The sequence below is a fragment of the Entelurus aequoreus genome, linkage group LG10 (genome assembly GCF_033978785.1).
Source record: "Entelurus aequoreus isolate RoL-2023_Sb linkage group LG10, RoL_Eaeq_v1.1, whole genome shotgun sequence".
NCBI classification, from domain to species: Eukaryota; Metazoa; Chordata; class Actinopteri; order Syngnathiformes; family Syngnathidae; genus Entelurus; species Entelurus aequoreus.
Window position 1 is genome coordinate 24,335,474 of NC_084740.1, and position 17,116 is coordinate 24,352,589.

The following is a 17,116-nucleotide window of genomic DNA, read 5'->3' on the forward strand; positions in this document are numbered from 1 at the left end:
CCGTAATATCATCAAAGGGTTCAGAGAATCTGGAGAAATCACTGCACGTAAGCAGCTAAGCCCGTGACCTTCGATCCCTCAGGCTGTACTGCATCAACAAGCGACATCAGTGTGTAAAGAATATCACCACATGGGCTCAGGAACACTTCAGAAACCCACTGTCAGTAACTACAGTTGGTCGCTACATCTGTAAGTGCAAGTTAAAACTCTCCTATGCAAGGCGAAAACCGTTTATCAACAACACCCAGAAACGCCGTCGGCTTCGCTGGGCCTGAGCTCGTCTAAGATGGACTGATACAAAGTGGAAAAGTATTCTGTGGTCTGACGAGTCCACATTTCAAATTGTTTTTGGAAACTGTGGACGTCGTGTCCTCTGGACCAAAGAGGAAAAGAACCATCCGGATTGTTATAGGTGCAAAGTTGAAAAGCCAGCATGTGTGATGGTATGGGGGTGTATTAGTGCCCAAGGCATGGGTAACTTACACATCTATGAAGGCACCATTAATGCTGAAAGGTACATACAGGTTTTGGAGCAACATATGTTGCCATCCAAGCAACGTTACCATGGACGCCCCTGCTTATTTCAGCAAGACAATGCCAAGCCACGTGTTACATCAACGTGGCTTCATAGTAAAAGAGTGGGGGTACTAGACTGGCCTGCCTGTAGTCCAGACCTGTCTTCCATTGAAAATGTGTGGCGCATTATGAAGCCTAAAATACCACAACGGAGACCCCCGGACTGTTGAACAACTTAAGCTGTACATCAAGCAAGAATGGGAAAGAATTCCACCTGAGAAGCTTAAAAAATGTGTCTTCTCAGTTCCCAAACGTTTACTGAGTGTTGTTAAAAGGAAAGGCCATGTAACACAGTGGTGAACATGCCCTTTCCCAACTACTTTGGCACGTGCTGCACCCATGAAATTTTAAGTTAATTATTATTTGCAAAAAAAAAATAAAGTTTATGAGTTTGAACATCAAATATGTTGTCTTTGTAGTGCATTCAATTATATGGGTTGAAAAGGATTTGCAAATCATTGTATTCCGTTTATATTTACATCTAACACAATTTCCCAACTCATATGGAAACGGGGTTTGTAATTGACATGGCACCCTTGGAGCCCCCTGCTGACCAGGTACGAGAATAGTACCTCTTTGTAAAGCGGAAGAAGTGGCACCAGGAATTAAGAACAGACAAACGTTAGGAAAGCAGACCTGCAGCTGCTTCATCTGTCCAGTCCAGCGACAGCCCTCCTCGCTGTGGATGCAGCGGATGGGGAGCGCCAAGATCTGCTGCTCCAACTCGGGGTCTGGGTAGATCTGAACAAGAAAAGCCAGGTTAGATTAGTATTTGAACAGTGACAACATTTCTTCTTATGATGTTGACTTCACACACCACCACTGATATACTACACACTCATATGTAGCATTAGTAAGATGAGCACTTGCAGGGAGAAATTAGGACACATCTATCCCTCACCAACTTGTGACAGCCTGCCAAAACAATTATTATGGCGGCACCGAGCGACTTTGCCGCCCCAAATCCTTCCTTTGCAACAATGTGCCATCGTTCTGGAATACAGCTCAACTCGCCTGTCTGTCCCCCTGACTCACCTCCCACTGACACTGGAGCCGGTCAAAGGAAAAAATCCACTTCCTCAAAATGTCACAACGGACCCTCCAGACAAAGAGCAAGTCACGTCATGACGAGACCAGACACTTTTAAACATTTAATTGCTGTGTTTATTCATTATAATGGTAGGTTATGGACGTGTTCCTACTCATCCATCCATCCATTTTCTACCGCTTATTCCCAAAGGGAATAAGCGGTATGGAACCTATCTCAGCTACAATCGGGCGGAAGGCGGGGTACACCCTGGACAAGTCGCCACCTCATCGCAGGGCCAACACAGATAGACAGACAACATTCACACTCACATTCACACACTAGGGCCAATTTAGTGTTGCCAATCAACCTATGCCCAGGTGCATGTTTTTGGAGGTGTTCCTATTCCATTTGATATTAATTTATTACACACGTTTGCCATCATTGGTGGGAGAGGACCACATCTCCTTGTAGCCTCCTAGCCTCTTCCTGCTCAGTCCTTGATAATAATATGAAGCAATATTTCCCCGGATAAACTCAATGTCATTGATAATATAACGCAATATTTTCCCTGGATATTCTCAATGTCTCCGTTGTACACAGTGTTAGTTCTGGGCCAATCGAATTGCAGATGTAGATGTGCCAGGAACACATACAACTCAATGTTTTAATTATGTTAAATTTGTAAATTTTCTCTAAAAAAATTAATTATTGAACAATTTGTTTTATCATGAATGTGTTTTAGTTCAAAACATGCTTAAAATTCAAAGAAATATATATAACAGTTGTTTCACAAAACTAAAAAAGTGTGAAAAATGTACTGGGGGCGATAAAATAAAATACAGTTCTGCTTAGGGCCACTATTTACCCCACCAGACAGCTTCAGTAGGTTCTCATGCTGACATTAACTCAAGTTTGTTTTGAACACGCACACCAAGTTACACACTTCAACATGTCTGAAAAGAAGTAGAAAGAAACATAACATATTTATTCCCACCCCTTCTCCATGTGACAGCAATTAGTAATAATTTATTCACTTCCTGTGTTTAATATAACAATGAAAGAAAAAGGTTCAACATGCGTAGAAGTACAGTTTAAATAGAGTGTGTAGATAGTTATGTTTTGGTAATATAAATAAAGGCGTAAAAGAAACATTGTTTGGTGATGTATAAGTAGAGGATGTTTACGAAATAGTACCTTAACAAATGCATAAAGAAATGTACAACACATTGAAAATAAATGATAGACATTCAGATTGCAAAGGTATTATATTGGCTAAACTGTAACCTTAGTTAAATATTTGATATAACACAGGGTCAGAATTTTTATTTATTTTGGCAACAATTTGGGGGGGGGTAATGAATTAACAAACATTTGTTACATTTTAATTTTTTTAATATGTAAATTGGTCTAAATACTGTATTTTTCGGACTATAAGTCGCAGTTTTTTTCATAGTTTGGCCGGGGGTGCGACTTATACTCGGGAGCGACTTATGTGTGACATTATTAACACATTACCGTAAAATATCAAATAATATTATTTAGCTCATTCACGTAAGAGACTAGACGTATAAGATTTCATGGGATTTAGCGATTAGGAGTGACAGATTGTTTGGTAAACGTATAGCATGTTCTATATGTTATAGTTATTTGAATGACTCTTACCATAATATGTTACGTTAACATACCAGGCACGTTCTCAGTTGGTTATTTATGCGTCATATAACGTACACTTATTCAGCCTGTTGTTCACTATTCTTTATTTATTTTAAATTGCCTTTCAAATGTCTATTCTTGGTGTTGGGTTTTATCAAATAAATTTCCCCAAAATGCGACTTATACTCCAGTGTGACTTATATACGTTTTTTCCCTTCTTTATTATGCATTTTCGGCCGGTGCGACTTATACTCCGGAGCGACTTATACTCCGAAAAATACAGTAAATGAATTTTTAAATAGAGAATAATATGCACTCCCTAAGGTTATCTTGTAACTTCATCAAAACACATACATTAGTCGAACTGAACAACATTTTGCTGCCATCGTCACATTCCTTATTTTGGAAGTGGGGACAGGGTGCGGGGGGACAAAGAGCCAAGTGAAGGACCTGCAGAGGCATGGGGAATAATACTGATATTTAAATAAGCTCTGTGTGCCATGTTAGAGTACACGACATCATCCCGTAATGACAACATCGTCTCCAATGATCCAGAAAGTACACCAGCAGTAAAAAAAAAAAAGAAAAAGAAGGTTATGGAGGTGACACAACCATTGACAAAAGTGTAACAAGCTTCCCATGAAGTGTCCTTACTCGGGCACTGGAGAAGGAGCATTGTCGCCCGTCTCGGCAGCAGCGTTTATTTGCTGAGTGGACAAAAGTCCCGTCATGCACAGTTAGTTCACAATAAGCGCTTATCGCTGCTGTGCACTCTCACACTTCACTAAAACTCGTCAAGCTAAAGACCCTCTGACTACAAGACCTGCACCCCCGGGCACACAACACCAAGACGAGTGCTGTGGTTCACTTTCAGGGGCTGTAAAAGTGCTATCCAATACCACTGTGCTGGCGTTTAAACGTCTAGAAACTAATCTGTCGCTGTCCAATACTGAATTTGTGTAGCATTCGATACCGCTTTAGATATAATGTTACACTACAATATACTTAATGCCATTATTGCTGCACCTGTTGGTTAATAGTGCTTTAATCTCACCATAAAACATGACACAGGATAACAGGACATGCTACACTTGGGAGGCAATAAAACTAAGACGCATGTTGTGCAGGTGTGCTTAAACAGCGTTTGTCCTACCTTAGCGTAGTCCAAAGGCAGCTGGTCTTCTGGACACTTGAAGACGCCCTCACTGCAACAAGACAAAAATTGGACATTAATACAACAAAGACTGAGCAAAAAAAGAAGAAACAAGCTGTTTGTTTCAATCTCGATCACGTGTAAACACTGGCTCAAGTGCTGTGTTCAATCAAATCTGAACTGTGAGCCTCGTGCGCCGTCTAATCTTGACTCTTTTGTTTTGTCTTCTTTCAGCGGACACACACATGCACACGTTACCAACAATAAAATGTTTTTCACGCTGACGTCACATGAGGGTCAACGTTGACCACGCGCCATCACGTCACTCATGGCGTCCACGCTCATGAGCCACTTGTGTTTGTTGTGGGCGGGGAGAGGTTTTGACTTGTAAAGTAGAATATAAAACGTAAAATGAGGTAAATAGAAGGTAAAAAAGGTTAAAAAAACAAAATAGAAGGTAAAACAAGGTCAATAGAAGGAATATAGAAGGTAAAATAAGGTAAATAGATGTTTAAAAAGGTAAATAGAGGGTAAAAAATAGGTAAACAATAGATATAGATGGTAAAAGAAGATAAAACAAGGTAAAGGACGGTCAAAGAAGGTAAATTGAAGGTAAAATAAGTTAAATAAAAAGTTAAAAAAAGTTGGATGAAAGGTAAAATAAGGTAAAACAAGATAAAATAAGGTAAAAGACAGTCAAAGAAGGTAAATAAAAGGTAAAATAAGTTAAAAAGAAGGTAAAAAAAAGTTTAAAGAAGGTGGGGCGGTATAGCTCGGTTGGTAGAGCGGCCGTGCCAGCAACTTGAGGGTTGCAGGTTCGATCCCCGCTTCCGCCATCCTAGTCACTGCCGTTGTGTCCTTGGGCAAGACACTTTACCCACCTGCTCCCAGTGCCACCCACACTGGTTTGAATGTAACTTAGATATTGGGTTTCACTATGTAAAGCGCTTTGAGTCACTTGAGAAAAAGCGCTATATAAATGTAATTCACTTCACTTCACTAAAACATTATAAAAAATGGTAACTAGACGGTAAATATAAGGTCAAATAAGTAAATAGAAGGTTAAAAAAAGATTGTACAAGGTAACATGGTCAATTAAGGTTCTTACAAAAATCTTTGTTTAGTTCAACTATTTTCCCTAAAATACACATTGAGGCGCTAAAGTGTGTTTTACCGATTAATTGAACAAACTTATTGATAGATTATTCGATTACTAAACTAACTGATATGGGCATCAGTAAATGACAAATGCACACTAGCATTAAACTACAATAGTCCCACCTTCTCAGTAATCTGTTACAAAAGGTCTGATCGTATCGTACGAAAACGGATGTAAATTTTTCATTAAAAAAACTTTGGCAAATCCAATTAACTTGTTCCAGACACACACAAATTGACGATTCTTGTTAGAGCCAGGGGTGTGTATTACGTGTACGCACATTTTATTCCCGTTTCTCACCTTCTTAATCAAAGTGCTGCCAATCACAACTAAGGCTGAAACGACGCGTCGACGTAGTCGACGTCATCGGTTACGTAAATACGTCGACGCCGTTTTTGTGCGTCGACGCGTCGCATATTTACGTCACACTACCGTCATGGCGGAGCGCAAAGCAGACTGTGCGAGCGAGGGGGAAAACGCACGCCAAAAGTCGTCAAAAGTGTGGGAGTATTTCAATACACAGCCTAATAATGTTGTTGTATGCACACTGTGTCGAGCGGAAATGGCCTATCATAGCAGCACAACGGCTATGAACGAACATTTGAAAAGAAAACCATCAACCATCAACTAGTCAATCGTCCGCGTTAGCATACGTTGTCATCATTACACAAAAACATGAATGTGTCATTTGTATCTGCTAGGGGTGTAACGGTATGTGTTTTGTATTGAACCGTTTCGGTACGGGGCTTTCGGTTCGGTACGGGGGCGTACCGAACGAGTTTCTAAGCTAAAGCTAACTTTAGCTGCTAAAGTCTTAACAAGTTGCTTTGCTCCTCTGCCTCTGCCTCAGCACGCAGCATTGTCCCACCCATACAACCATCTGATTGGTACACACGCAGCATTGTCCCACCCACACAACCATCTGATTGGTACACACGAAGCATTATCAGCCAATCAGCAGTGCGTATTCATAGCGCATGTAGTCAGCGCTTCAGCGTGGAGCAGATAGGTGTTTAGCAGGTGAGCATCAGGCAGCTGACTCTCCCCAAATGATAATAAACACCTCCCAGTCAACTACTAGTAACATCACTATGAGCCCGTTGACCTACTAGAAACTTAAACTGCAGCTCAGCTCGCTCACAGTCCTGGTTTGAGGTGAAGGCTAATTACCTCTCAGTTCCAGCCACATCGACCCCTTCTGAGTGCCTATTTTCAGCTGCTGGGAATATTGTAAACAAGAAAAGAAGCAAAGCATGTAGACATGCTAACCTTTCTTCATTACAACTGTTAGTCACTCACTGGAATGAGTAGAATTAGTTATTGTGTACTGTGTTGGACTGGATGTTTATTTTGCACATTTTAAAAGCAATACTTAATGTTTACAGTGCTCCAGAATATTTAGATTGGCACTTTTTTGTATTGGATGTTTATCTTTATTTTTGCACATTTTAGCAAATAAGCAATACTTTCACTTTTGTTGAGATGTTTACACTGTTGTTACAGAATATTTCGTTTTGCACTTTTTTGTATTGGATGTTTATCTTTATTTTTGCACATTTTAAAGCAAAATAAGCGATACTTTTACTTTTGAAATGCTTATACTATTGCAGAATATTAAGATTTGCACTGGATGTTTACTTTTATATTTGCACATTAAAAAGCAAATAAGCTACTTTTAATTTTGTTAAATGTTAAAAGTTTTAAATGTTTACATTGTTACAGAATATTTTGACATGTTGTTGTCAATGTTGACTGAGTGGCCATACCTTTTTTTTTTGTAAATAAAAGCCATGCCTTTTGAAAAAACTGGCCTACTTTTATTTTTTCATCTTCATTTTAAATAAAATAAAATAAAAAATAATCGGTAAAAGGAAAAATAATCTATAGATGAATCGAAAAAAATAATCTATAGATTAACCGATTAATCGAAAAAAATAATCTATAGATTAATCGATAGAAAAATAATCGTTAGCTGCAGCCTTAATCACAACTTTCTCTGACCCCCGTAGTGGACTGCATTTCGGCAGGCATTTTTAGTTGATCATTGGACATGTCAATGTACTAAATGGTACTTTAAAACGGACATAGCGCAGTAAGTGGCAAGGTCACATGGTACCACTGCAGTGTACTACTACACTACCTGGGTCATGTGTTTGACAGAAGGTTGCAGACTGCTTTGGTTTGGTATACAAAAACTGACTGAGGCTGAGTAAAAGTAAAAGGTGGTCCACAGTGTGTACTCTTGTTTTTACAAGCGAGCCCCTCACAGTGTGTGTGGCGCCGTAGAGGAGTCCTAACAGGCTGTTTCAGACCTGGATTAGTCGGGTGCCGCAGCTGATTAGGGAAGCCCCCCCACTCCCGACATCCCTTCAAGCTGATGGCGTCATGAAATATTCACGCTGCTCTCATCTGGCCCACACAAACAAGGTTATTAACAGCTGTTTATCTCCCATAATTACCATTATGTGACGGCAATTCTCCGCTATCAGGACGTAATAAAACATCGAAACATAACCTCAGATGCCAGAGTGACGATGTCATACACAAAACGGCTAAATCTGGTCCTACAAGCTGTGTACGCTATCATGTGGTCTACTTCCTCTTTAACACACTACTTTAGCATCCACTAAATAAATGATATGGGCAACATGTCTACTTGTGTTTACCTCACAATTATTGTCTGAACACCATCTATCCATCCATTTTCTACCGCTTATTCCCTTCGGGGTCGCGAGGGGTGCTGGAGCCTATCTCAGCTACAATCGGGCGGAAGGCGGGGTATATACACCCTGGCCACCTCATCGCAGGGCCAACACAGATAGACAGACAACATTCACACTCACATTCACACACTAGGGCCGATTTAGTGTTGCCAATCAACCTATCCCCATTGCATGTTTTTGGAAGTGGGAGGAAGGAGGGAACCCACACATTCACCTGGAAAACATGCAAACTCCACACAGAAAGATCCCGAGCCCGGGATTGAACTCGGGACTACTATTTTTTTTAGCTGTTTTTACTGGTATACACCTCAGAGTCATACATTTTGGTAATTGGCGCATGTTAACCGTTAGCTTTTTTTTAAAGATAGTATTGCAGGTCTACGCCTCCAAGTCAGATATTTTGGCACTTGACACATGCTAGGATGCTAACATTTCAAGCTTGCTTTTGTAGTTACTAATGCAGTAGTTCCTAACCTGGGTTCGATCGAACCCTAGGGGTTCGGTGAGTCGGGCTCAGGGGTTCGGCGGAGGTCAAAACACACCCGACTCATCGTGTAAATAAAAACTTCTCCCTATCGGCGTATTACGGATACGGCAACAGCAGAAGTCACACTGATTTGCAGGTGTGTAATTTGTTGTGAGTTTATGCACTGTTGGTTTTGTTCTTTGAACAAGGTGATGTTCATGCACGGTTCATTTTGTGCACCTGTAAAAAACATGGTAACACTTTAGTATGGGGAACATATTCACCATTAATTAGTTGCTTATTAACATGCAAATTAGTAACATATTGGCTCTTAACTACTTAAAGTACTTATTAATGCCTTATTCGGCATGGCCTTATTATAACCCTAACCCTCTAACCCTGGCCCTAACCCTCTAACCCTAACCCTAACCAAATAACTCTAAATTAAGTCTTTGTTACTTAGAATATGTTCCCCATACTAAAGTGTTACCAAAAACATATAACTTTGTCTTGAATTTGAAAAAAAAACATTTTATTTTTCACTAAAGAAGGGTTCGTTGAATGCGCATATGAAACTGGTGGGGTTCGGTACCTCCAACAAGGTTAAGAACCACTGTACTAATGTTAGTCAATTGCGAGAATGCTTATGTTAGCATGCTATCTTGTTTAGCTATTTTTCCAAGTATACACCTAATAGTCATATTTTCTATTACATGACGCTCTCTGACTTGCGTGGTAACTGTTAGCATTTTAGTTTGGCTTTGGTTTTTCAGCATTTACACACAATTTCTACTAAAATTGCTTTTTATAGTTATTATTGGGAGTTACAACCCTATACTTTTCGGACAAGAAAAGAACATAAAAAGGTATTTTTAGTAGCATGAAGTGTTTGTTGTGAGGATTCCATACGACTTCTACCCACGTCATTAGTTCAACTAATGAGATCCAACATAAGAAAGTGCATACTCGTGATTAACACTGTTGGCTTGATATAGCATGAAACGACACAAATGGAATGACTACCACTCTGACTCTCTTTATGGTTCCACACAACGGCTGCTGTTTTGTTTTTCTTGTGGGGAAAAAAAAACCCCAAGCGTCATTTGACCTTCTGTGCAAAGAACCCTCTTTGACTCCCGTGCATAAATTACGTTTGAGCTAATTAAGCCGAACAGTGTTTGCGCTCCTCTGATTCCGCCACCTGACCATGTGACGAGGGTGTACTTCACCCTCCCACCCCCAGCTGCTATGGGGGGAGGTTAATGCATGACGAGACAGCTGTAATTCTCCTCCATTAAGGTCACTGTGTCAGCAGGGAGCCGGCGACCAATTAACAAGCCACAGAGGGCTGTAAAAGAGGGTCAATTGATTAGAGGATACAGGAGAGTCCATTCAGCATCTCATGTGTGTGCTGAGATTATTTACTCTTCTTTGTGCTGCCTGGAAGCTACAAAAAGCCTTCAGCTCACTGGCTCCTCTCAGCTTGTTTACTTAAGAGCGGACTCTTTCTGGTGAAGCCTTCAGTTATTGCTGGCTGGTGCTTGTCCTGAGTCATTCCTTCGTCACGTGGCCATCGGCCTACACTGACCAGGGGATCTCCCATGATGCACCAAACTCCTCTTTTATGCCGTTTATGCTGACCTGTATTAATGCAGCAGGTTATCTGAAGGTGTCGAACCAACGTCTGTTAGTCACCTGTAGGTGGACCTACCTCAACACCTGCAAATAACGCTATTGACAACATCAGAAACCATGGAGAATTCGGTAGATCAGTCCATTACAGTATGCCAAAATATTTAAAAAAAGAACCTATCACCAAGAAAGGACAGGGAGTCTACAATTCTGCCTACGTTGTCAATTTTCTGGAGTGATCTCGCCTATTGCTAGGATATGCTCCAATTGTTTAGTTTTTTTAAGTAGACCAGACACCGACCATCACGTAAGTCTTCAGCATTCTCCTAAGACCTCAGCGAATACCCTGAGGCATGTTTTGGTGTAGCCACCACAGATGTGTAACAGTGACGGTAAAGAGGAAAGATATGATAATGAATAAAGAGCCAGAAACACAACTTATTGCGGCGTAACAGAATCGTAGGGATGGGCGATATGGCCTAAAGCAAGAAATACAGTCTATACATTGCTAATGTGGTAAATGACTATTCTAGCTGCAAATGTCTGGTTTTTGGTGCAATATCTACATAGGTGTATAGAGGCCCATTTCCAGCAACTATCACTCCAGTGTTCTAATGGTACAATGTGTTTGCTCATTGGCTCAGAAGGCTAATAGATAGTACTTTATTGATTCCGTCAGGAGAGTTCCCTCAGGAAAATTAAAAGGATTAGAAAACCCTTGTGCAATCATGTTCACACATCTGAAAACAGTTTAGCTCGTTACAGAAGCTATACAACTGACCTTCCTTTGAGCAGATTGAGTTTCTGGAGCATCACATTTGTGGGGTCAATTAAACGCTCAAAATGGCCAGAAAAAGAGAACTTTCATCTGAAACTCGACAGTCTATTCTGGTTCTTAGAAATGAAGGCTATTCCACAAAATTGTTTGGGTGACCCCAAACTTTTGAACGGTAGTGTATACACAATTGCCTATGCACTTTGCATAGGCTATTGCATATTACTTTTTTTTTTTTTTTTACATACAAATTAAGGGATAACTTGCTTGTCAAGGTGACAAACAGATTTTTATTTCCGACAATAAAACATTTGGAATTTCATGCACTACATAAATTATTTCTGTCAAAATTAAAAGAAAAAATCCATTTATTAATTTTTTTTCAGTTTACTAATTGTTTTTATTTCTTATTTGATTAAGTGCTTGATTGACAAAAACATTATTTCCATGCTTTCGCGGGCCACAGATCTGGCACACCTGTGGCCTGAAATCTATAACGCAGTATACATTGCAGCTGCCTACGATAACAATATATATCAAAATATTTTATTTGGCACAAAAATGATAATAAAAAAGCCGATTACAAAGGCTCCAAGGCTGCTGACGTAAGCGGTAACATTATGTCATTTGTGGTTATTTTATTTACTCAAAACTTTTATTAATATACTTGTTAATTTACTGTTAATGTCTGATTACACCTCAGTGCTTATTCCATTAAAGTGCTTATAACATTAAAATGTAATAAGCACTTATTCTTCTGTCGTATGAATATTTTACATTAGTTTTGGTGATACTATTGTACACATTTCAATCTGATATCAAGTAGTTACAGGGGCAAAATTGGCCATATATTTAGTATTTTCAGGACCATTTAATGATAACATTTTTGACCACAACTGTAATGCAACAATATCAAATAATATTAAAATGATTTCCTTATTCCATTTTATTTTGTGTAATAAAGTCAATAGTGCAAAATAACTAAACAAAAACTGCTATTGGCTCTTATTTATTGAGTTTGTGAACAATAAAAACTACAAAGAATGATTTTCTGATGATAAATATCAATTTAATCACTGTGGTATCGAACATATACTGATACTATACAAAAAAAATTCTAAAAATGTTTATAATTTAAATAAGAATGTTATTTTTGTGGAATTCCTTTTGTTGCAATGTTAAAAACAATGTTAATAAAGTTATTTTCTGTTGTAAGTAGATATATATTTCTTTAATGCAAACACGGATACAATATTATGCAGCGGCGTACTTACAACTATTTTAAAGACAATTGATACTATTTATAGTCGCAATGGGGGGGGGCGGAATATTTACTTCTTCCTAAAGAGGGGTGTAACAGAAAATAAGTAAGAAGCACTGGCCTGTTGAGGTAGTCATTGTCCTCCAGTGATAATGTTACTGTAGGAGACACAGTTTATTTGCCACTATGGTGAGGATTAGTGGTTTAGAAGCTGCACTGTGGAGGGACATTAGCCACTGGCGAGGACGCTACATTGCGTTGAGGACACAGTCGCTCTCTTGTCACTGTCCAATTTACGCGACACAACACACATGCATTATAACAGGGGTGTCCAAAGTGCGGCCCGCAGCTAATTGTTTACCGGCCCGCCACACATTCTGGAAATACTATTGTAAACATAAAAAAGAACATTAAAAAAAGTGGAATGAGGTGAATTCTAACGAGAAAAAGTTGCAATGTTGACACAAAAGCTGCCATGCAGGCTGTTTTTTTTTTCTTTTGTCTTTCTTCATTTTTCTTTTTTTTGCCATTGCTCAAAAAAAAAAAATAATGACAAAAAAATCCATGTTATAATGAATTGTTTTCAGGGTTCCAATTACTTAAAATATTTCACTTTAAAATGTTTTATGTGGTAAATATTGCATATATTGTGTAGTAGCCATATAAAAACATCAAAGTTTTCTTTGACAAAAGCGCATAAAACAAACAAAATAATAGTTCCAGCATAAAATCAACAGATATATCTGAAGTTGATCTCGTAACTTAAGTGTTGAAAGTAAAAGAAAAACCTAATAAAAATGTATCACTTTATGAGTGGGGCACCTTTTGGATCCCAAATATATTTAGTGATTTTTTATTTATCTTTTCACTGTGATTACTCAAAAATATGAAAGAATTAAAATCAATGGTGTCCTGCATTATTGATCTTTTAGGGCTCTAATTACTAAATACTGCATATTTCAGTTTTACTATTAAAAAAACTAAGTTGTTTTTGACAGAAAAGCCATAAAACATTTTTTTTAATTTGTATTACTTTATATCAACTTGAAGTTGATATAGAGATTTACTGTAAGCGTTAAATAATTTAAAAATAATAATAATCTGACTTATTTTTAACATTTTAATGACTGAGACCCTTTATGGTCCCCGGGACCCCTAAAGGTAAAATAAATAAAAAATGCATATATTTTGTTATGGTTTGAAAATGAAAAATATCAAAATGGCCCCCACATGCTTTAATTTTTACGTGTGCGGCCCTCAGTGGAAAAAGTTTGGACACCCCTGCATTATAACGATATGGAGATAACATTAAAAGCTCTAAATTTATATAATCTATATCGCTCAGCCGTACAGAGCATATGGACTACATTGGTGTTGGCTGCTCAGAAGAATATGGCTAAGTTGGCACTAAATGAGCTGCGTTCAGCAAGTAGTCTTGCTAATTCGGACAACTTTGCGCTCACTATAAATAAAGCTACTGGCCACCAAAAAGTCTAGCACTGACTGTCCTGCAAGCGCGCGGAAAGAAGAGATAGGAAGCGACAGAGTAGTGATGCAGGCAGCATAGAGCCGCAGGGCCCCCGTTCCAGCTCGGGCCCCGCACAGTGACGCACAGAGAGGAAGACAGGCGAAAAGAGCCTCGTCACAGGCTGTCAGCACGATTCCTCCCCTGGTCGCAGAGGACGACCCTGAGCCGCACGTTGGTGCTGGAGGGAGGCAGCGGATGATGCTCTCAACAGGGGAGGGGGGCTTGTACTTGTCTCTTTGTGACAGCACATTAGCAGCCAAAGGTAGGACTCGGTGTCCAGTTCAAGGCCATCCTTCCTTGTGACTCCATGAGGACTTTCCTAAAAAAGCAGCAACATATCACCTCATATGACAGAGGACACCCATCCAATGTTCCATAATGATGGCCTCACTAATGAGGTTGTAAACAAACGTTCCTGAAGATGTCACCGCGTCTAACCACAGGACGCTCAAACACAATCACCCTTTCACATTTGAATGGCCTCAGGCAGGCTTGGTCATTGCCTCCACTTCACTATCACACGCATCATGACGTCTCCTCCAGAGGTGAAATGCCCGCCCTCCTCTAATTGGGCGCGCCCAGCTTTCTGCTAAAGACCGAAAATCTTCTCCCAGATTAAAAGAGCAGTCCATTCAGGCGGCTGAGAGCGACGGCCACGTCACAACACGCTTGGTCACACTCCGTATGGCGAGGGACGGGCAGACGGTGACAAGGACAAATCCCCCCAGCATTAATCTCACACAAGGGGGGAGCGGTCCTGCCAGAGGACCCATGGACTCCACATGCCGCTGCACTCGCTACTCAACGTATGCAATGTACTTCTTCTAACTGCCAAGGAAATATTTACAACTTCTTTTACTTCCCTTACTTTACATGTAGGTCGTTTTCAACTGCAAAATGACTTCCAACCACAGGCTGATATCCGTATATCCATTCACATATATACCTATTATTATATTATCTATTCTTGTACACACAATGTAATAAACATCTGTGAGTGCATTCAAAAACACACAATCCAAACAGCTTTTTGTTTACATAGGATGTTGACATACGTCTGTCCATTCACATGCTCCCGTAATTTTAACATCCTATGTCTATTCAAATATACATTTGTTGTACACACCCACCCGTTTTTTCCATTCATATTAAACACATAATTTAACCATCTTTTTTTACAATTAATTTCATTTAAACACCAGTCTGTCCATTCACATATACAAAACATTTTGTCATCTGTTTGACCCTTTATACCTGTCTGTCCTTTCACATACACAAAACCTTGCGTCATCTGTTTGACCATTAATTTCATTTAAACCTCAGTCTGTCATTCACCTATACTTTTTTTAAACTACTAGTTTGACCATTCTTATTTAAACATCAATCTGTCCATTCACATATACTTTTTTTGATAACTGTTTGACCCTTCATATTATTCAAACACCTGTCTATCCAATCACATCAACAATCATGCAACCATTTGTTTGACCATTCATATTATTTAAACATCAGTCGGTCTATTCACATATACTTTTTTGTCACTCTTTGACCCCTCATAACATTTAAACATCTGTCTGACCATTCACACACATCATGCAAGCATTTGTTCGACCATTCATTGTTAAAAATCAGTCTTGTTTGTGTCTATCTGTTTGACTCTTAATATTATTCAAACACCTGTCTGTCCATTCACATACACATGATGCAACCATCTGTCTGACCATTCATATTATTCAAATATCAGTCAGTCCATTCACATATACTTTTTTTGTAACTGTTTGACCCTTCATACTATGCCAACACCTGTCGGTCAATTCACATACACACATCATGCAACCATCTGTTTGACCATTTATAGCATTCAAACATCAGTCCTTTCACATATACCGTATTTTTCGGAGTATAAGTCGCACCGGCCGAAAATGCATAATAAAGAAGGAAAAAAACATATATAAGTCGCACTTTTTGGGGAAATTTATTTGATAAAACCCAACACCAAGAATAGACATTTGAAAGGCAATTTAAAATAAAGAATAGTGAACAACAGGCTGAATAAGTGTACGTTATATGACGCATAAATAACCAACTGAGAACGTGCCTGGTATGTTAACGTAACATATTATGGTAAGAGTCATTCAAATAACTATAACATATAGAACGTGCTATACGTTTACCAAACAATCTGTCACTCCTAATTGCTAAATCCCATGAAATCTTAGACGTCTAGTCTCTTACGTGAATGAGCTAAATAATATTATTTGATATTTTACGGTAATGTGTTAATAATTTCACACATAAGTCGCTCCTGAGTATAAGTCGCACACCCGGCCAAACTATGAAAAAAACTGCGACTTATAGTCCGAAAATTACGGTACTTTATTTGGTAACTGTTTGACTATTCATAGTATTCAAACATCCATTTGTCCATTCACATTTACAAAAAATGGAAACATGTATTTATCCACATTATGATCTGTATTTCCTTTCACGTACTGCAAAAACATGACTGTTCGTTCATATACCCTCATAATATAAGAATGTATCTGCCTAGTGGTGTGCATAGTAAAAGTAAACACCTACATGTCCATTCACACACACTTGAAATCTAAGTAACTGCTTCTTCACAATGTTTGTCCTTTACACATAATAAAAACATCTGTCTGTAACTTCGTGTACGCATACAGTGAAGCTTTAACAAGCCTTTTGTTTGCAGACGGGTTGCTGAGATGCTAAACTAATCAGAAGCATGTGTGCTTTAGACGTCTGTGACACGTTAACACTCTGGACTCATAAGCAGGTCCTCAATGAGTCCAACGGCACCAAACCCTCCATTGCTTATCTATCCGCAGGCTCAAAGTTCAAACCATTTTGCTGCTCACGTCAGAAGCGGGATTAACTGTTATAAACACAAACATACCCCTGAATACCACCAGTGCAGACTTCCTCATGACAGCAACTGAATTCCTCCGCACTTCCTCTCCAGTGATGTTGAGGGGAAACAGGAATTTCATTTTAAAGTCCCATTAAGTTGCTATAATCCCCCCCCCCCCCAAAAAAAATCCATCTGGTTTGTGCAGAGGCGGGACTTCCTGCTTCAGGGCAACACAGTCAGTATGTTATTTGAAAGCAGGCTAATAACGACGGTTCATTAGAATAGCAG

At 39.2% G+C, this 17,116-nt stretch overlaps 1 protein-coding gene and 1 long non-coding RNA gene across 7 annotated transcripts in view; one reads left to right on the forward strand and one right to left on the reverse strand.

The window, feature by feature from the left end:
- Positions 1-17,116, forward strand: part of LOC133658395 (uncharacterized) — a 148,102-nt gene that overhangs the window by 126,093 nt on the left and 4,893 nt on the right. For 2 of the 6 annotated variants that reach the window (XR_009827457.1, XR_009827455.1), the window contains exon 6: positions 4,647-7,327. The exons of the other annotated variants lie outside the window; for them this stretch is intronic. This is a non-coding gene — a long non-coding RNA (uncharacterized LOC133658395). Of the gene's footprint in view, positions 1-4,646; positions 7,328-17,116 lie in introns of those variants that run through there. 6 annotated transcript variants of the gene reach the window in all.
- The window catches only part of traf4a (tnf receptor-associated factor 4a), a 65,496-nt gene that overhangs the window by 10,837 nt on the left and 37,543 nt on the right, over positions 1-17,116 (reverse strand). The window contains exons 2-3 of the mRNA XM_062060383.1: positions 4,413-4,464; positions 1,213-1,317 (exon numbers count right to left, since the gene is read on the reverse strand). Coding sequence (XP_061916367.1) covers positions 1,213-1,317; positions 4,413-4,464 — 157 coding nt within the window. The remainder of the gene's footprint in view (positions 1-1,212; positions 1,318-4,412; positions 4,465-17,116) is intronic.